The sequence below is a fragment of the Zootoca vivipara genome, chromosome 2, assembly GCF_963506605.1.
Source record: "Zootoca vivipara chromosome 2, rZooViv1.1, whole genome shotgun sequence".
Taxonomy (NCBI): domain Eukaryota; kingdom Metazoa; phylum Chordata; class Lepidosauria; order Squamata; family Lacertidae; genus Zootoca; species Zootoca vivipara.
The window spans coordinates 64,009,042-64,030,258 of NC_083277.1; the positions used below are offsets into that span (position 1 = coordinate 64,009,042).

At 43.2% G+C, this 21,217-nt stretch overlaps 1 protein-coding gene across 1 annotated transcript; it reads right to left on the reverse strand.

Moving 5' to 3' along the window:
- Nucleotides 1-2,022: 2,022 nt before the first annotated feature.
- LOC118081541 (neuropeptide Y receptor type 2-like) lies at nucleotides 2,023-19,366 on the reverse strand. Its single transcript, XM_035108035.2, has 2 exons — nucleotides 19,120-19,366; nucleotides 2,023-4,016 (listed from the first exon to the last, which is right to left on the reverse strand). The coding sequence occupies exon 2, from the start codon at nucleotides 3,962-3,964 to the stop codon at nucleotides 2,804-2,806; it is 1,161 nt and encodes a 386-aa protein (XP_034963926.1). The 5' UTR covers nucleotides 3,965-4,016; nucleotides 19,120-19,366; the 3' UTR covers nucleotides 2,023-2,803.
- Nucleotides 19,367-21,217: the final 1,851 nt, after the last annotated feature.

Below are 21,217 nucleotides of genomic sequence, written 5' to 3' on the forward strand. Positions count from 1 at the left end.
CACTTTGCTTCTTGTTCTGAGCCTCCATTTCTTCAAGAGTGGATAATAGGGCAGCTAAAATGCACCCATAGGCGATCCCCCTAGTGTATTTGCTCAGTCATGGGAGGTATGCCCCTGATGGACTAGTCGGGTACCAACTCTTTCCTTACCTATTCCTTTCAAGTTAGTTTGGCTACCTTTCTGACAAAAACATAAAAGGGAGAAATCAAGGGAAGGAGGATTTGTGCCTCCCAGCCCCACAAACTATTTAAATTGTGAGACAGTAGCACAGCAGTCAGTTGACACCAGGCTGAAGGAATTGTGTTAAAACCATGTTGAGAGATAAAATAATCGCTTCAAGAACAGGAACTGAAAAATCTAGGGTGATAATGGGCACAGCACGGGAAGTTTGCAGGAAGGTTGGACGATGTCAGTTATTTCCTGAACATTCATTCTGATTTGTTATATGCTATTGCATTAAGTCTTATCCTACACTTTCCAGAGCATTTTTCTCATAATGTTCCTTATAGCAGAAAGTTCCAGTTTGGAAGGGGGAATGGATTTGTCATGCAAAAGCACCAAATCAACTATCAAAATAGCAACAGTCTAGAAGTGCCCATCATCTAGATTCTCAGGAATGAATGAGTGAGCAAATGACATCAAAAATAGAATAAAATGGTCTGTACTATAGCAAAGGGTGCTTGTTCCCCCCCCCCAATTTTAATAGGGCTGGGGAATGTTCAGGAGTGCAGGGGGATTGGCTCAACCATACACACTTGTATTTCCAATGCTTATCTCACACACATTCTGTGGCTGTGCTATTTAAAGATTTAAAAATAAGCACACATCACCAAACTATGTGTTTAATGTAAAGTGCAGTTTGGTCCTATTAGTGACCTTTTAAGGACAGGAAAGTTCCATTCACTTGAAAGCAGAAATTCCAGTAGATTGTGCCCCATATTTCAATTCCAAACATGCCTACCTGGCACATGGCACTTCAGTTTGGCCTTCACTGTCTTGGAACAATGTTTTGCCTATTTCCTGTGCATACATACCTTCTCCACCCAGAGAGCACAGTTTAAAAAAATGTTTTGGACCACTCAAAAACATTTGGCGAAAAGGGAAGTTATGTTAAAAGGCAAAATTATGAATGCGTTTAGGTGACTCCATCAGAGCCATCTGCCCAGCACCCCCAAATTTAGTTTAGCCATCCCCAGATTTTTAGAGACGGGAGCAAACTCAAAGTTGTTGAGCTTTTTGGGGGGAGGAAATTTGCTCACCTGTAACAACGATGCAGCGGAAATTACTGCTTTTGTTTTCTGACTCGGCGGGAATATTTGACACCACGGAGTAACAGAGTGACAGAGGATGAGGGCGGGGACTTTCACTCCATTGCTTTTCACTGCCGCTGATCAAGAGGGACTGGTATACAGTAGGTATACATTTGCCCCCCCCCCCCAGAATTCAGCGCCTGGGAGCACTGCACCCCTTCTGCCCCTGGGTAAAGACGGCCCTGGAATCCATGCACAAACACAGTGCAAACACACACAAACACATATTCACCAGATCTAGAAAGAAAGGAAGACTCCATAGAAGAAGGAGGAGCCAGGGAGGACAGCCTGTAATTTCTGCCCAGAAAGAAAATTAGCATGTGCCTTATTAAAAAGAAATGAGCTTTTAAATACTGTACTGCCCTTTGAGCTGGAAGTGGAGTGCAAGCAGAGGCTGATCGTAGGATGCAGTATGAACATCACTTCCTCAAGACACCATTATCGGTACTTCCGGTTAGATGAAAAGCTGCCATTCTGGACAGCAACCATTCCAGTTTGTATCATTTGTGATACAGTGGTACCTCGGGTTACAAACGCTTCAGGTTACAAACGCTTCAGGTTACAGACTCCGCTAACCCAGAAATAGTACCTCGGGTTAAGAACTTTACCTCAGGATGAGAACAGAAATCGTGCGGTGGCAGCAGGAGCCCCCATTAGCTAAAGTGGTGTCTCAGGTTAAGAACTGTTTCAGGTTAAGAACGGACCTCCGGAACAAATTAAGTTCTTAACCCAAGCTACCACTGTAGTCTGGAAACCTAGAAGAACCTAGTTAGTATGTCAGCTGAATCCATGTGTTGAACACTCAGCCTTTGCTTCTCAGTTGTTTTATAATACCTACCGTATTTTTAAAATTGCACACAATGAGTCATGAATTGTTTAGTCTTTAAAACTGGAAATAATAATATGCCTTTGGCATGAGAAATTCAAAAGAACAGGAGGACATGTCATTTAAAAGAATATACAGTGCATTTAATATATATAGCATACTGTCCTGTAGCTAGCAGTACTGGAGGCAAATACTTTCGTTCCCGCTGGATGCCTAAAACCAGCCTTTCCCAACCTGGTGCCCTCCAGATGTTTAGGACCACAGCTCCCATCTGACCCAGACAGCATGTCAATTGGCCATGCTGGAGGTTATGGGAGTTGTAGTACAAAATGCCAGGAGGGCATTAGGTTGGGGAAGGCTGCCAAAAACAACCAGTCCTATTCACCATTTCTCTCCTCTCTCAGATTATGGTAGAACTGAATGGAAAGCATTCTGTGAACAACATGTTTGTGCTGCTTATGCAACAAGCAACACAGAACTCAAAGCAAGGTTTAGTTAACTTGCTTCATGAGACAAAATAGACAGTGCATGAGGTTCTTTGTTTGGACAGATAGACAATGTGCTCCCATGTGGGCTATGACAAGTAACACTATTTTGGCAATATGACACATTATGAGTTTTAGTCCTAGGTTCCTGCCCCTTTGTGGAGGTGCAGCTACTTGTGGTCCTAAACTGGCGTGGGCAGCTGCCCGTTGACTATCGAGTGCTTGATGCTCTCATTCAAGGTGGTGGCTCGGAAAGTGTAAGACCGCCCTCTGACCGAGCCCTCTGTATAGAGCCTCTCCGGCTTGTTCTGGCAACGGAAGAACATGAGGAATCCATTGCGGTAGTTCTTATTCATCCAGCCATAGAGCAGAGGATTAGCAAAAGTGGAGCACATGGCCACCACGTGGAAAACGGTGTAAAGAAGTTTATAGTCATGGAAGATGAGCACCAGGTCAAGGTCAACGGCAAGTTGGAAAACATGGAAGGGGAGCCAACAGACTGCAAACACCACCACCACCATGACCAGCATCTTTGTGGTCTTTCTCCTCCGGCAGTGACTGTCACTCCTAGCAGTGGGACTGATGTGGCTTTTCAGCTTGAACCATATTCTGATGTAGGCATAGCAGATGATGGAAAGAGGGAGGACATATTGCAAGAGGAGCATGGATAAGCTGTATATGGTGGCGTCCCTGCTTTCAGAAGGCCATTTCTCAGAGCAGACGGCGATTCTGAGATTGATGGATGGGATTTCTTCGTACCTGTACTCTCGGAAGATGGCCAGTGGACTGGCTAGGACGGCGGCAACCAGCCACGTGAAAGCGATGATGGTGAAGCTGACCTTCTTGGATATCCTGCTATCCAAATGGAAAACAATGCATCTGTACCTGTCCAGAGCAATCACAGTTAAGGTGAGAGTAGACACATGGACACTTAAAGCTTGAGCGTAGGAGACCAGGTGACAAAGCACAGCCCCGAACTTCCACTCATCCAACAGAGTGTAAGCCAAAGTGAAGGGCAAGCAGAGCGTGTCCACCATCAAGTCTGCCAGAGCCAGGTTAGCTATGAAGAAGTTGGTTACAGTCCTCATTGTTCTGTATCTCACAATCATGTAGACTACTAAGGAGTTGCCAAAGAATCCCAGAAGAATGATTAGGGAGTAGGCAGCTATCAATATGATCTGGACTCCCGGGATCTTGGTACTGTCCATCATAACATTACTGGATCCTTCAAGCCCCTGGCTAGGGGTGGCAAAGCCCTTTGCATGCCAGCTGAACGGCAGTTGTTTATCCAAGTTATGCTCTTCCAGGATGATAGTGCTGTTGGCTTGATCAAGCAGCCCCATTCCTATTTATTGGCTTATTTTCACTTCTGGGCTAATGATTTTGCAACTCCACCTGTGAACATGGAAACAAGAACACACAAAAAGGATATTTTAGATAGGAGGGAGGGGAAACCCTAGATATTTCAGGTTTCAACGGCATATCCAAGAGAGCATTTCAAATTAGGCTCCATCCCTAAAGTCCTACCAACACTCTTTCAATTAAAATTCATTGTCCATAGTTTCCATACAAAGTTTCCATGGCTGTTCTTTGACTCAGTTAGATGCCCCCCCCCATTTTTATCCACATGATAAAATTAATACTGACCAAAGATCTAAGAGGCTCGTCTCAATTGAATTATTTGCATTAAAAATGTATTTACTTCACAAACTTTATTTGTCTGAAATTGAATGGGTTGGAAAGACCCTTTCAAATGTCATGCTGATCAAATCAGATAAACCAAATCTTCTATTTAGCTGCTAACAACAGGCAGCCCTTGGCCTGCAATCTGCCTCCGTGGTCTCTGGTGACATGGGCTCTGCTTGTCAGAATAATTCAATCTGAGAGAAGGATGGGGAAGGAATACAAATAAATATATAAATCAATAAAGGGCTGGGAAGGTAATAGAATCTGTGGCAGTTTGCCCATGGGGGTGACATAAAGTTGCAGTTCCACCACACACACTTACCTGGGTGAAATAACACAGTGGGAAGCAAAGTTGAGTCACATAGCATCCTTAGGTACCCACTGGGCCCAGAACCCTGGCAGGGCTGAGCACCACCACTTAGCCTGGCCCTTTGGCTGACAGTCCGATCCACTGGTTGCTCATCAGCTACATCCTGGAGCTGTGTGTTCAATTTTCCACAGTGCCCTTGAAGTAGCATTTCTTTGGGGCACTGTGGGAAATTTAAATGGCTGCTCCCAGTAGGGATCTGGGAGCTGCCATTTAAATTTACCACAACACCTTGTAGAGATGCTTTGTTGGGGGAACTGGGCTGGGGAGATTTAAAAGTTGTTTCATCAGAGTGCTGCAGCCACCAGGTCATGTAGCTGAGGGCCCCCTCAAAGGTGGAGCTGGCTGTGTTTTGAATACACATACTTAGGATTGGGCTGTCAAATGGAAGGCCTAGAGGACTTTCTGGAACCGTAAACTTTTCCCATTGTAGTATACAGAATTCAATTCCCCCCCCCCTAATCTGAATCAGTGAATTATTGGTATGCTAGGGTTAGTAACTTTATCAGTCATTGCCAAACAAGATATGAGTGGATCTCACAGCATTTGGTTTGGTTTTTTTTTAAGATAAAATGAAGAGGGACAATGTACCCAATTTCCCTGATTTAAATCATCCTATGATGCTGCTAAAGTAGCCATGGATAGGAAGAAAGACTGCTATACTCTGGGAAACAATTGGACTCATGAAGCTAGCATAACTTGACGGTAGGTTGTGATAAGAAATCAAGTGAGTTACATGCACGAGTGAGCAAGCTCCAAGATGCAGATTTAAACAAGATAATGTTTCTTTCCTAGAGCTAGACACAGCTTCTGATTTACAACTTCCATTAAGCTTCATCTCAAATGAATATATCCCCAATGCGCCTTGAGTTTCCAGATGATAATTATCTCATCATCCAGCACACCCAGCTGCTTATCACTCCCCTTTGGAACGTTCCAAACATTTGCTCTGACCATTCCATTTTAGCCTGAAGAAAGGTTATGTGAACCTGAAAATGTGATTATTGTGTTTTTGCATTTGTTCCTAAGCAACCTGCATTCATTCTCTCAATAGAAACGTTTATGCATTTCACATGCTACACTCCTCAACAGTTGGATCATGAAGACTTAGTGAAATCACTGGGCAACTTGCAAACAACTAGTTTAAAGATAGTGGAACTGAGTAATTTGGTCCACAAATATCATTGACCTGGTTGTTGCTGGATCATCTATTTTCACCATGTGGCAGTTCTCTTGTGTTTTTCCGTGAAATGCATGCAGTGGTTCCTTAAACAAACAGGGGTGGGGGGAGAAAATGGCTGACCAGATGGTGACAAAGGCTGAAGTTATGTCACAATTCATAATAAATGTCCCTTTGTCCATTCATCACTTGGTAGAACAAAGTTCATAATCCCTCTTGAGAGCAGCTGCAGAAATTCATGTTGCTTGGCTGCTAAACTCTGCTGTATGCGAAGAGAGAAAGGGAGGAAGGGGCCTGGTTTAGATTGGTCTGAGCTCCTTCCTCACTTAAATATTACTGGCTCACAGAGACGAACACCAATGGGTTGATCTGGGATGGTGACTTTTGTAGTAGATTCTCTATGAAACACAAATTAATATCCTTCTGTACAGTTGTGGGGATAAAGACTGTCAGTTCAACTTCATTGCTGCCCAGAAACACTCTTCTGGCTCAAGCCTCCCTTGTGCTGTAGGGGTCATATTGACCCAAACTTTTCAGAAAGAATGAACAATAACTCACGACAGAACTCAAAAGTTGGTGACATATGGGATTAAGGTTGGGTATTGTGTTTCAAAGGCTCCCACACTGTCCTGTGTATTTAACCCTCATGGCCACAAATTTGCGTGTTAACATGTGCTAAGTTTCACTGTTGGTATGGCTTGTTTTTCTTGTCATTTCCCACCCTCCACCCCCACTACTTGCCATACTGGACATTTGCAAGCTTGAGGGAAATGGGTATTACGGTAATTGCATGGTGAGATATATAATATGATAGCTGAGTTCACTTCTGATTTTACCAAATTACTTTTGTAGCAACTCCCTTTAGGCATTGCAGAATAGCGTGGTGGCCATATTTAGCCAGAGTTCATAGAATCATAGAATCATAGAGTTGGAAGAGACCACAAGGGCCATCCAGTCCAACCCCCTGCCAAGCAGGAAACACCATCATGGCATTCTTGACATATGTCTGTCAAGCCTCTGCTTAAAGACCTCCAAAGAAGGAGACTCCACCACACTTCTTGGCAGCAAATTCCACTGTCGAACAGCTCTTACTATAAGGAAGTTCTTCCTAATGTTTAGGTGGAATCTTCTTTCTTGTACAGTAGTTTGAATCCATTGCTCCGTGTCCGCTTCTCTGGAGCAGCAGAAAACAACCTTTCACCCTCCTCTATATGACATCCTTTTATATATTGGAACATGGCTATCATATCACCCCTTAACCTCCAGGCTAAACATACCCAGTTCCCTAAGCCGTTCCTCATAAGGCATTGTTTCCAGGCCTTTGACCATTTTGGTTGCCCTCCTCTGGACACGTTCCAGCTTGTCAGTATCCTTCTTGAACTGTGGTGCCCAGTTGTCTAGGATTACTGGTACATCTAAAAGTTATCGTGAAATAGACTCACCACCACACTGACCATTAAAAGTATTGCCTACAGACACCAAGCTATGTTCAGTACCATGGTTGCAGGTCTAGCCCAAGTTAAGCACATTTATATTTTATTGATAAAGTGATCTTGGGATGAAGGGTGGTATATAAATTTAGTAATCCAGCCCCAATCCAGCTCTAGTCATGCATTCATTAGTGGCGTGGGCTGGGTAGCACATCACTGCTCCACATCAAAAGGAGCATCTGACCAAGGGCTGACCCAAGACATTCTGTTGCCTGATATGAAGTGGCAAATGGAACCCCATTTTCCCCACCCCCAAGGTCAATGTGCATAATGTCCAAAGCCAGCCAAGTCATTTCGACACCTGAGGCAAAAAACAACAACAACAACAAACCCAACAAGCACATTTCCCCCACCCTGGCAATAAAAATGCAACAACGACAAATTAAATGACTAAAATTATCCTTCTCTTTCTGGCTAGTTCAGTTGGATTCAGATGAGCAATGTAGCTGCAGATATTCATCCACATCCGCCACCCTGATTTAGATTGGTCTGAGCTTCTTCCTCACCATATTATTGGCTCACAGATCGCTCTTGATGGTTCCAAGGATAAACACTGAGGTATACAGACAAGCTGATGCAACACAGGATGTCTTAACATGTGTGAGCATTTGATAGTTTGTCTATAAGACCCTTTTATCCAGTAAAATATATTGAGACCATGCAAAAATAAATCAGTAAACTGCGGGTTTTCTCCATGTGTTTCCATGATACCATTCCCTTTACCGCTGTATTTGGCTTGACTGTCCCATTGACTTCCACATGCTGATAGCCATGGATAGCTCACTTGGCTAGAGCATGGTGCTGATAATGCCAAGGTTGCAGGTTCGATCCCCATATGGGACAGCTGCATATTCCTGCATTGCAGGGGGTTGTGTTAGATGATCTGCAAGATCCTTTCCAACTCTACAATTCTATGATACTATGAATCTGATATTGTGCTTGATTTCCTCATCTCCTTTGCAAGTAGGCTGAAATGGACAAAGGCTGCACAGCAAACTATGCTTGCTCCGCTGTCTTCTTCATATTTCCCCCCACTTCAAACAATTAGCTGCAAAGTAACAATTCCTGCAATTTCTAAAAGTTAACAATTAGAGAACAGTCAGAGGTACAATTATTGTTCGGACCATTTCGGATTAATTGTTTTAAGTGTCTTAATGGATTTTTTAAAAAATAGGCTAACATTTCAGAATTAATTAATGCATTTCAGAAATGAGGCAAAGTAATAAGTGTGATCAAAAATAATTTGCAGTGCTTCTAGACTAGTTAATATCATGCGGCGGATTTCACCCAAACAGAAACCACGTTTTCTGAAAACATGCTGAAATTTTAAGCTGTAGCCAGACAGGCTCCTCGAGTAGATGGAGAAATTGCTGGTGTTTTGTAAGAATCAAGCAACAGCTAAGCAGTCTTGCTGACCGGCACAGGAGGAAGAATTCATTTGTGACATGATATAGTTGTAAAAGCTCTAAGAGACTATTAAACTTTTGGTGGTAAACATTTTGGGTACTTTCATGTGTCTTCTTTCCCATGGAAGCAATAACTAGCGGGGGTCATGGCCAAACAGTTAAGGTGATACTAGGACAGTTAAGCTAATGCAGTGGATATACAAAGCAGGGTTTCGCAAACTGTGAGCTAGGGATCAACAGTGAGCCTCAACCCACTTTCAAGCTGGCCTCAGTGCTGCAGCCTTCAGCCTGCCCAGTGCTTCCTTGCTTCTTCATCCCACCCATGGGGTGGGATCAGCAGCTTCCCACATGTGGAGTATGGAGGCACTCATGAGTGGGAGCTGACTAGAGAGTGAGACTGAAGCGCATGAAGTTGGAGGGAGGAAAGAAAGAGAAGAAAAGAAAAGAGATTAGGAATGGGCAGAGTTGCTGGTCAAGTGTGAGGGAAGGAGGAGAAAAACAGGAAGGAGGCAGAAGGGATGGTGAGGCAGAGGAAGAGGAAAAGAAGCAGCAAGTGTTTAGTGGTGTGCTGCTGCTGCTGCTGCTGCTGCTGCTGCTGCTGCTGCTGCTGCTGCATCTTCTGCCCCCTTCCGTCTCTCTCACACACACATGTACACTTGTTCGCTTACTCGCTTTCCCACAGCCCAGTCTTCCTTCTCAGCTAGGATGCCTCCCCTCACTGCCTTCAAAATGGCAGCCGCCTCAGAAAAACAAACAGCCACTAGGCAGTGGTGCTAGGAAATAGGCAACTGGTGTGTGCACATGTGCTTGCATGTGTCATGTGCTAGGACAGAGGAAAAGAAGGTGAGACTGAATGAATATGACCAGGAGAGGGAGGGGTTTGAGTTTGGTGGGAAGAGATAGTCTTCCTTCTCTGAGGTGAAAGGGTCCTCAGGAAGAGATAACAGAGAGAAGCTTTAGTTACAGGTAGGTAGCCGTGTTGGTCTGAGTCGAAGCAAAATAAAAAAATTCCTTCAGTAGCACCTTAAAGACCAAATAAGTTTATATTTTGGTATGAGCTTTCGTGTGCATGCACACTTCTTCAGATACACTAGAAACAGAAGTGTCAGACCTTATATATATACCCTATATATATACCCTATATATATACCCTATATATATACACCCTATATATATACCCTATATATATACCCTATATATATATATATATATATATATATATATATATATATATATATATATATATAATATATATATATATGGTCTGACACTTCTGTTTCTAGTGTATCTGAAGAAGTGTGCATGCACATGAAAGCTCATACCAAGAGAGAAGCTGTTATGGGAGGAATAAGTGTGCATAACAGGAGCAGAGAAGAGAGATCAGGGAATGTAGACCTTATTCCTTCTCCCCACAAACTGAAGGGGAAGAGAAGGGTAAATGACAGAGATGAATAAAATACTTTGAAAGGCATGAGTATGGGGGTTAAAATATAAAATAACAAGCTTTCTCCACATGGGAGCCTCTGGGTCAGCAAATTCTGCTGAGTCATGATACCTCCAGAACCAACTGGAGGAAAGGTAAACTATGGAACTCCCTGTCACAAGGAAATCACTGTGGCACATTTTGAAGAGGAATTAGCAGTGCTTTTTTTATTTTAAAAATGTTTAGGGGTACTCTCATTTTCCTACTCATATTGAAATACTGTCTCTCAATGAGGCCAAACTTAGCTTCACACACAAAATGTTTAGGGGTATGCATCCCCCCAGAAAAAAGCACTGGGAATTAGATATCAATTAAAAGCTATGTCAGCAATTGCCAGCAGATTATGCCAAACTCCACACTCTTCTGCCATCATTTTGTGACAGAGCTGGATCCAGGAGAACTCTCAAACTATACATTTACCATGGCAGGCAATTTACTGATTTCCTGGACCCAGAAACCCCTCACCCACCCACTTTGGTCTTTCAAATTGTAGTGGTGCCCTGTGTGAGGCAAAAATCTGTTGCCCCAGCACTTCTTGCCTTCTGTTCTGTGTGTGCACACTGTGTCACAGTTGCGATGCCCTGCAGCTCTGTCCCTTGGTTCAACACCCAGCACAGTTTATTATCCCTCATCCAGCCCAATGCTGTATGCAGACACCAGTCCAGGGCCTTTTCAGCCATTCCTGATTTAGAAATTACAGAGAATTAAAGTTGGGTATCGTGAGTAATGATGCTTTTGAATTATGGTGCTGGAGGAGACTCCTGAGAGTCCCATGGACTGCAAGAAGATCAAACCTATCCATTCTGAAGGAAATCAGCCCTGAGTGCTCACTGGAAGGACAGATCCTGAAGCTGAGGCTCCAATACTTTGGCCACCTCGTGAGAAGAGAAGACTCCCTGGAAAAGACCCTGATGTTGGGAAAGATGGAGGGCACAAGGAGAAGGGGACGGCAGAGGACGAGATGGTTGGACAGTGTTCTTGAAGCTACCAACATGAGTCTGACCAAACTGCGGGAGGCAGTGGAAGACAGGAGTGCCTGGCGTGCTATGGTCCATGGGGTCACGAAGAGTCGGACATGACTAAACAACAACAACAATTGTGAGTAAACACCTTGCTCCAAAACTCCTAATGGCTGCTCCCAATTGCTTCGTGTAGATGTTAAATACCTTCAGAAACAAGATAGTGCCCTGTGGCACCACATAACCAGGGGGCCAAGGAGCACTCACCCAACGCTACCTTTTGGAATCTGTTCTGGCGATAAGACCAGAGCCACTGCAGAACAGTGCCCCTTAAACCCATCTCCTGTAGAGGATCCAATATAGGATACCATAGTCAATAGTATCAAAAGCCCATGAAAAATCTAGTAAGAGCAACAGGGTTGCAGTCCCCCAATAGGGGCCATCCATCTAGGCAGTATCAGTCCCAAGCCCAGTTTTAATCTGGTTATGTGTACACAGGCTGTATTTGGACTGGATTAGTTCAGACTCCCAAGTTGTGGGCAAGCATGATAATGTTCCTCCATGCAACAAAGTACCATTACAAAGAATACTAGAATGTCTAGCCACCATCTCTAGAAGGATTTAAAAAGAAATAGAGGAACGTGAGCCCCCATGATTCAGAAACGTTATACTGTACTAGAAATAAGTTGATCGTTACACAAATAAGTGGAGCATTTAATGGGACGGAATAAGATTCCAACATGATAGACTTTAAAGAAGCAATGGGTTTAATTAAAGCCAAGAAAGTACTTTAGAGGTCAACTAAAGTTGAGTAAGATCTCATAATATGTTTTGATGATATTTGATATAGGCTGGAGAATCAGGCTAAGGTACTCCGTAAGGTTAGAGGGAAACAGCTTAGAAGCCATTATGCTAATAATCTAAGTTCAGACAACAAAGTCAAAGGACTTGAATTGCTGATATTGTGACTACTGTACAACTGAAATGTGATAACATTAGTGGGCATATGCACTTCTAGGGTAGATGCCATCTATGGAAGGTGGAGCTTGGATTATCTGAACAGTTGCAAAACTACAAGGTTTATTGAATACTAACAGCACCCTAATGTAGAATTGATCTGCCCTAGTAATATGATCCTAAAAGTTCTCGATCTCCCTTAGGGGTGTGATTGGTGGCATAATGATCTACTGATATCTGCATGGGATCAGAAATTACCCTAGTGCTGGATCAACACTTCCTCTGCCATCAGAGGTAGCAGACTTTCTGGTAATTTTCTCTTGATGTGAATAAGTATAAATAAGTAAATATTTACTACTATAAGTAAATATTTGCCTAGATCATAGGTTGACTCTTGATTCAGGCCTTCAGAGCAGTTTTTTTTTTAATGATTGCTGCTGTTCTAAAGGCAACAGGGTAGGGTACTGATAACTTCAGGAGAGGATTGCAGTCCCTTCTTAGCAAGGCTTTCTCCTGATAATTTCCTGAGCCTCTAACCTCATGGCATGGCATGCTGTGCAATAACTGAAAGCCTCCTGCTAATGCTCCAGATTTGATCTGTCACTGCCTCAATTATCCTGCCCTACTGAAGATGTGGAATCTATGTCACAATACAATTCTCGGTGTTAGTGGTGCCACAGGGCTCTGCTGGGTTGGGTTTTTTTTTTTTTTTTTTTGCCACAACACACTGTAGCTTTAATTGCTTACCACGGGGTTTCTGGGTTGTGCTTGAATTTCTCCATTTCTGCTTGCTTTGACTCTGGATTTATTTCTACAGTAGCACTGGAACCATCCTTTAACCAGAACTGTAGTGTGTGTGTGTGTGTGTGTGTGTGTGTAAGCAATTAAGAAGTTAGTGTTTTGTCAACAGACAACAGATTCATATATGTATGAAAACATGGTTGGTATACTCTCCACCTTTGATATCGTTAAATGGGCATAACAAGTGATACAGCTGAATATTAATTAAAAGGTAAAGGGTCCCCTGACCATTAGGTCCAGTCATGGACAACTCTGGGGTTGCAGAGCTCATCTCCCTCTATAGGCCGAGGAAGCTGGCGTTTGTCCGCAGACAGTTTTTCCGGGTCATATGGCCAGCATGACTAAGCCGCTTCTGGCGAACCAGAGCAGCGCATGGAAACACCGTTTTCCTTCCCGCCAGTACCTTTTAACTACAGTACTTGCACTTTGACATGCTTTAGAACTGCTAGGTGGGCAGGAGCTGGGACCAAACAACAGGAGCTCACCCTGTCATGGTGGGCATTTGAAGCACCAACTTTCTGATTGGCAAGCCCACCACAAGAATGTAAATAAAGTTATTTCTGTGTGGTCAATGTTTGGTAACTACTATTAAAGGGGGGCCATATTTGTCAACCTCTTCAGGCTTTTGTCATTCTCCTTTGATCCAGTTACAGGTAGGTAGCCGTGTTGGTCTGAAGCAGTCCAAACAAAATAAAAAATCCTTCCAGTAGCACCTTGTTGTTGTTTAGTCGTGTCCGACTCTTCGTGACCCCATGGACCATAGCACGCCAGGCACTCCTGTCTTCCACTGCCTCCCGCAGTTTGGTCAGACTCATGTTTGTAGCTTCAAGAACACTGTCCAGCCATCTCGTCCTCTGTCGTCCCCTTCTCCTTGTGCCCTCCATCTTTCCCAACATCACGGTCTTTTCCAGGGAGTCTTCTCTTCTCATGAGGTGGCGAAAGTATTGGAGCCTCAGCTTCAGGATCTGTCCTTCCAGTGAGCACTCGGGGCTGATTTCCTTCAGAATTGATAGGTTTGATCTTCTTGCAGTCCATGGGACTCTCAAGAGTCTCCTCCAGCACCAAAATTCAAAAGCATCAATTCTTCAGCGATCAGCCTTCTTTATGGTCCAGCTCTCACTTCCATACATCACTACTGGGAAAACCATAGCTTTAACTATACGGACCTTATAGTCGACTGTTAACGACTGCAAGAACAGTCATCTACAGGTTCACCACTCCTATCAGCCAATCACCCATTCCCACCACCCTTCTGAGTAATACCCCTCCCCACCCTCTGACTATACATAAGGGTCTGGTGACTTCTGTTTCAGTGTATCTGAAGCAGTGTGCATACGCATGAAAGCTCATACCTATGACAAACTTAGTTAGTCTCTAATGTGCTACTGGAATGATTTTTTTATTTTCTTTTGATCCAAATATAAAAATTTATTAATTTGGACATTAATTCTACATCTCAGAGCTTTCTGGATCCCTGCACTATTTAAAGCATCTTCCCCACTAAGGGAACTGTAATTTGTTATAGTTGCCCTACTCTGTAGATTACAAATTGTGGGCTTTACCCGAATGTGTTACTTGGAATGATACTTGGAAGGTAGCAGTAGCTTAGTGACAGAAGGCTTGTATAAACAAGGGAAAGGGGCAGAGATAACAAAAAACACACTCTGTAGAAACACAGCACTTTAATTTAAAAATTCCTCCCAAGAGCAGTAAGTTTTGATTGCCTCCTGCGAATGGAATGGGAGGAGCATATAGACTGGAATAAAATAACATCAAGAGGAGAGGACCCCTTACAATCACAAGTTATCAACAGTGAAAAGCTAGAAATAAGGGTGTTTGAATTGTTCCAACCTCCTTTCTCTGTTTCATATGTGATTATCAAGAGATGGAAGCCATTTCCATCACCAGCTTTGGGGATGAAAATGTACAAAGAGGCATAACATTTCCTTCCAACTCAGGGTAATTTCTCCAACTGTTGTGCTGCTCTCCATGTAATATTGTTTATCTACCTTTGCCTTTTTATAGTAATAAAAGAGGAGCCTTAAATTGCTGCTAACTCCCCATCTTTGTGTGTCAAATTAAACATTCACAGCTTCCCTTTACCTCCATCATGCCCTCCCAGTCATCACTTTGGCTTCTTTTCCTCTGGCAATTAATTTCCTTCTCTTATCACAACTTTCATTATTACTCTTGCAGTAATTATACACCAGTTGTTTCACCCTTCCCTCGGGGTGCTGGTAAGGGATACCTTTAAAATAGCAAACATGCCTTGTAGAGGATGAGGGAATGCGGAGAATAATATATATTTCTTAAGGACAACTAGCTAACTTTTTGCACCAGGGAGGAGTGCAATGCTATCTACCTCAGATCCTGGAAGAAATCTGTAGAAATACTGTGTACTGGTGGATGTGGCAGGCAGAAATGGAAGCATACCAATGACCGTTAGGTCCCAGCAAGAAGAAGAAAATGTGATTAGCATTGCAAGTCTACTCAGATCAGCAGTAAGCCCCATCAAGCTTACTCACAGGTAACATTTCATAAGATTGTTTCCAAGCAGACCAATTCTAGCCCTCCAGCTCCTGCTCACCAGGGTGGAAGCTTGACATGCTGGTAAAACAGAAATGAACTGGCTTTGGATCCTGCAGATCCATCACCAGCCCTGTTTTGCTCTGTCTCACCCCCAGCTAATACAGTCAAGAACTCTGCTGGTGGTATCTTCCCAGCTGCCCTTGCTTTCGGTAGGGAGGCTCTCCACTACAGTTGACCCCCACCCACTGGAGGAGAGATGCAGCCACCTCACTCTCTCCAGAAGTGCTGAGCAAGGACTTAGGATTCAGTTAGTTCCTAGTCTTCATTTCCTTTGTCCCTCAGACTTTCCAGGTGGTTGGAGGGGCTGCTTAGCATGTACTCTGATAACACATGGCTGCACTCCCATGTACACTTACTTGCCAGAAAGTCTCATTGGATTCAAGAGCATTTGCTTCTGGGTAGCATTGCACTGTAAGGCTGCGATACTGCATTTTTATTCATTTCTATGTATGTATGTTTCCATGTGATGCTCTGGTTTCACCAGAAGTGGCTTAGTCATGCTGGCCACATGACCTGGAGAAACTGTCTGTGGAAGCGGACAAACGCCGGCTCCCTCAGCCTTTAAAGCGAGATGAGCGCCGCAACCCCAGAGTCGTTTCACAACTGGACTTAATTGTCAGGGGTCCCTTTACCTGTATGTATGTATGTATGTATGTATGTATGTATGTATGTATGTTAGTGTGTGTGTGTGTGTGTGTGTGTGTGTGTGTGTGTGTGTGTTGTTGTTGTTGTTGTTGTTGTTGTTGTTGTTGTTGATCATCATCATCATCATTCACCTTTCTGAAAAATTACCAGGGAGCAAGTTCCATCAAACTGATTGAGATTTACTTCTGACCAAAAAAGCTGAGGGTGCATTGTGAAAGTGCCTCTCACATAGTATCACTGGGTCGCTCTTCAGCGATATTCAAAGCACAGCTGCTCTCTCTGTACAGTCTTACGGTGTCTGCAATTCCTCAAAAGCACTTAGGAACTTAGCGGAATGTCTGTGTCTGCCAGGACCTCAAGAGAAAACAGCCAGGGAGGTAAAATGATGAAGCCTAATTAAGTGATTTGTCCCAGATGGCTCAGAAATCCAGTGGCAGAATACAGCTTTTAAGGGAGCTTCCTTGTTTTGTTTTGTATTGTTTTGTATTGTTTTGATGTATCTGACACCTGCGAGCCACATGGGAATCTGGAACTACGCTAGTACCAGCACTGAATGATCCCTACTTGTCCAAATAGCAGATCAAGGGATTTGTGAGATCAAATGAGGGCTTTAGATAGCAGTCCTATAACAACTTGCACAACTTTGAACCTCATGTCTGCCTGGTATGGCTTTGTGTACATTGCTTTGTACTAAATCACTCACCGCAAAGGTATCATCTGATCGCTGCCTGACACCTTTTAGATAGTTCTTTGTCATTTTTTTTTTAATTCGGGCAGGCGGCAAAAGCTCCACCCAAAGGAAAGGTGGGAGATAGGGCTGTGCTCTGAAGACAGGATACTCTGTGAAAAGATCCAGACAACACAGCCAGGAGGGGGCAGCCACCGACACTCTCTGTTCAGCTATGTTGTTTTGTTGATGATTGCAACAACAATGTTTTACATTTAGTGTGAGACAGCACTCTGCTTTTTTCAAATCGGTGCTGTTTCGTCATGTCAAGCATTTGGCTCAAGGGATCAACAGAAACAGCTGTTCCTTGCTAGGTGTGTGATGCTTCTTTGAGACAGCGGAAAGTGAGGGGCAAAGGGAAAGTATGGAGGATTCATAAACTGCAAGTTAAAATGGAACACCACAGAACACAATCTTCAGTAAGCCAAAGGCCCTGTGCTTAAAACCGAAACAAATCTTCACACTTCTGGACTATAAATCCAGCAAAACAAAGAGCTGTGTGTCCGACACTATATTCATGGCATCTGTCATAGCCTTATTCTGTTGAACCAACTCAACCCAGATATTTCCATCTGAGCAAGCTTTTTCTTTCTTTCTCATGGGCATCAAATGCTTGTGAAATGCATTTGAAGATAACACCAGATATTCTTAAGCATGCCATTTCATGGAAATTCAGCTCAATAGGATTCACTCCTTAGGACAAGTGCAAGAAAAACAGCTGTTTTCTGGTGGCACTTAAAGTGCAAAGCTGTCTAGCGGGGGGGGGACGGGACAGGGTGGGCAGCAAATGAATTGTGCGTAGGGTAGGTTATGCATCTGGTATTTCCATTATAAGGAACACTTGTAGGGGTTCACTTTTAAAACCTATGCCCACACTGCTCCTCAAGCATGAGTTTCCCATGCAGTTGGACTAGTTAAATACTTTCTTTGCCAGGAATAAGTCAAGAGTTATGCCTGTGGAAGTGATCTGCCATGCACTTTGCAAAGGGAGGACAAGCATGGTGATGGAGGAAGGAAATAGAGAGCAGAAAGCACAGCAGGAAGTCTGTGCTGTATATCCCAACAGAGAGGTGGGTGGTGTTGTGGAATCAATGCTCCTCGTGCATGCAAGTTTGGTTTTTTTGCTGTGCTCACATGACATCGTTGGCATCAAAATGCCAAACCAAGTTTTTCTACCATTGAACCTGAGTTTTCCCTTTCTGAGGGAAATCCAGTAAGTTGGTTTTTTTAAAACTACCTGTTGCCAATGACTTGCTTGTGATATCTCAACGGCCTATTTGCAATATCTGGAAGCACCTGGAGTCTCTTGAAAAGTCACTCCATCTCTGTTGCATTTAACTGCTACACATAAGCTGTTACAGGCTGCAGAATGCTCAAGAACTGGCCCATTCTTTTAATGCTATGTGTAGGATGCAGCCCAGAAGCAGGCTGAATGTAGCTGGCAAAAGAGCATGCCAAGGTGCACCAGCAAGAACCTTTCCCCTCATTCTGTAAATCCAGCATCTGCAGATAAAGGAGAGTACTTATAACTAGTCGGTAACCAGAAGAATCAGACTTTGCACTGTTTTACAAAAGCTGCCTGGGAAGGTGAATGAGACCAGAACCCTCCAACATTGCTGTGCTGTGCTCTGGAGACAGAAAGAACCCAGATATGCTGACCAGTGAGTGACCCACCTTTTGCACATCTTTCTCCATCTCATCTCACAAACATTTTGAAACTCCTAGCACTATTGCTTGTAGCACATGCCTCTGTACCACCACCTGAGGCTTAGCAACAGACAATATTTCTTTCAGAGAAAAAAAAGGTGAAAAAGTGACACTACATGAATGATCCCTATTGTCTCAGTTCATGGGTTTTGCAAATTTGTGTAGCAGTGCTTTTAAAAACCTGCAAAACATGTTTAACCAGAGACTAAAGAAATAAGGGTATATGGCTCCACAGTGAAGCTATGCTTCCATGTTCCCAGCTTCAACTCTTTTTAAAACTATTGTCTGTCTTCAGACTAAAATTAGCTATACAGGAATGCTGTTTTATAAGTGATGGCAGGGGATGATAAAACATGCTAATTCTCAGCTGCACAGTAAGATACAAACTCTTCTCTCCCACCAACAAAATAAGACTCACAGAAAATGAAAAAGCATGCCCCCACCCCCCACCCCAGTTCTAATTGTCCTTCCTGGATAATGAATAAAAGGAAAGCCACTTACCTGAAATTACTGTTTCATTGCTGCGACAAACCAAGCTCCTTGTTTCTGTCTTTGCACTCTTCTTCCACTTTGTGAAATCTCGTGGTGGCCAAGACAAAAGCACTTTCTCAAAGTAATTACCTGTACTTTCAGAGAGCAGCCCTCCACCCCTACCCATTTACAAAGGTGCCCTTTTCCCAAGAACCTGCTTCATTCTTGACAAAGAGAAAGGTGATGAGGGAGGCTTTGACTTCTGAACATGACTGACAATCCCTACCCCTCAAAGCTGGATGCTCTGTGATGCTGAAAGAGAGGGGGAGTGTGCTTAACCAACAGCAAAGCACAGGGAAACAGGGAGGGAGGGAGGGAGGGAGAGAGAGAAAGCGCCAGCGGTTGCTGCTGCTGCTTAGGGATTGCTCAGCCCCCACTGGGCTTCTTACTGAGCTAAAACATCCAATGACGGTGACCAAACCAGATTCTCTGGCAATGAAATATAGGTTACAGATAGCATGGTGCACATCAGCTAGAGCACCATCTAGTTGGCATTCAGAAGATCAGTGCTAGGTTTGCCCCTGGTACTGAGCAGCTTGATAGCCCTGGACAAGACCTCCTTTTCTTTGTGCCACTGTCTATGCCTTCTCATTACGTGATAAATATTTTTAAATACACATTAGGTATTACCCTTTCCTAGCTGTTGTATATCTGCAGTAAGTCACTTAGGTCTGCTTGCATATTAGCATATCATAGCATGTTTCCTACAGTATGTGATGTGCTTGCATCTGGCAGCATTATTCGAATCACTTGTTTATTTCTTTGATTACTGCATTTCTGATTGCAAAGCCTCATGATTTCATTTGGAGGGGATGACATTTTCATTGCTATAACCCAATGTATACTTACTCGGAGGAACTCCCATTGAAATCATACACCTTACTTTCAAGTACACATGCTTAGGATTGGGCAGCAATCACAGTGCCAGAAATAAGGGCATGGAATGCAGAGTATCATGTGAACCTTTTATTTTATTTTATTTAAGAAAAGCAATGTGGACCGGGCCTAGTTCCATAGGTCCTTAGTACATCCTGAGAACATGAATCTCACCTTTAAGAACTATGCTGATATACACACATACCCTGTCCTTACCTTTTTTCAGAGTTAGGGTACTTCCACAGTTGATTGTGGGTTCACATATGCAAGTTTTTCACAGCATCTACACAATGCCATCCTCATCAAAATGCCATCCCATATCTCCCCCACCCCAATTTAATCCTGATTTCCTGTTTTGTTTTGTGTTTTACTGATTAGACTTTCTGCAGAAATGGTAAATCCAGATTAAATGGGGAGGGGGGATATGGGGTGGCATTTTGGTGAGGACAACATTGTGTATGAGGCAGCCCCATTGGAAAATTGGAAGATTGGTAAAAAGTTTGGAGGAATTGTAGCAGCACACTTGACAACAAAAAGAATGATGTCCTGGTGAATTGGATAACATAAATAAGTATCCTAAAATGGATACCAAGTTTCACCCCATGTGAAATTTCAAAACTAACCAGAAGCTCCTGCCAGAGCACATGATTCAAGGAATTCTGAAGCAAAAGAGGGGGGGGAGAAAGAAAAGAATGCATTTTGATAAGTATATCAAAATTTCTCAAGGGGGTTGTGTGCACTCCTAACCCTGGTAGATGTAACATGTAAATATATATTTCACGGCAACCACATTGTTTCTCAATTATTCTGTTATTAGGTAGAAAGCAATATAAATAAAGAAAAAAGAAACAGGGAAAGAGGTGGTATGAAGCAGAAGTTCACCCAAGATTGAAAGTCAGCATAGCAACCAACCACAGATCTTTAGAAAGAGTAGTCTTTCGGATAAAAGCTATGCAGCTGAGCTTCCTGCCAGCAAAGCCTGCAGAGATACAAGTGCCCAGTCTCTTCAGCTTGAAATCTAGGAACAAAAGAGACTGCCTTATACTGAGTCAGACCAATGAGCCATCTAGCTCAGTATTATCTAAACTGATTGCAACAGCAGCAGCATTCAGCGCACTCTCTTGGGGCCCCCCAAAAAAATTTAAAGGGAAAAAAAACTGGATGTACATTTCCAAAATATAAGATAAATAAA

Coding starts and splice junctions, on each gene's coding strand:
- LOC118081541 (XM_035108035.2), bottom strand. CDS start 3,964: ATGGGGCTGCTTGATCAAGCCAACAGCACTATCATCCTGGAAGAGCAT.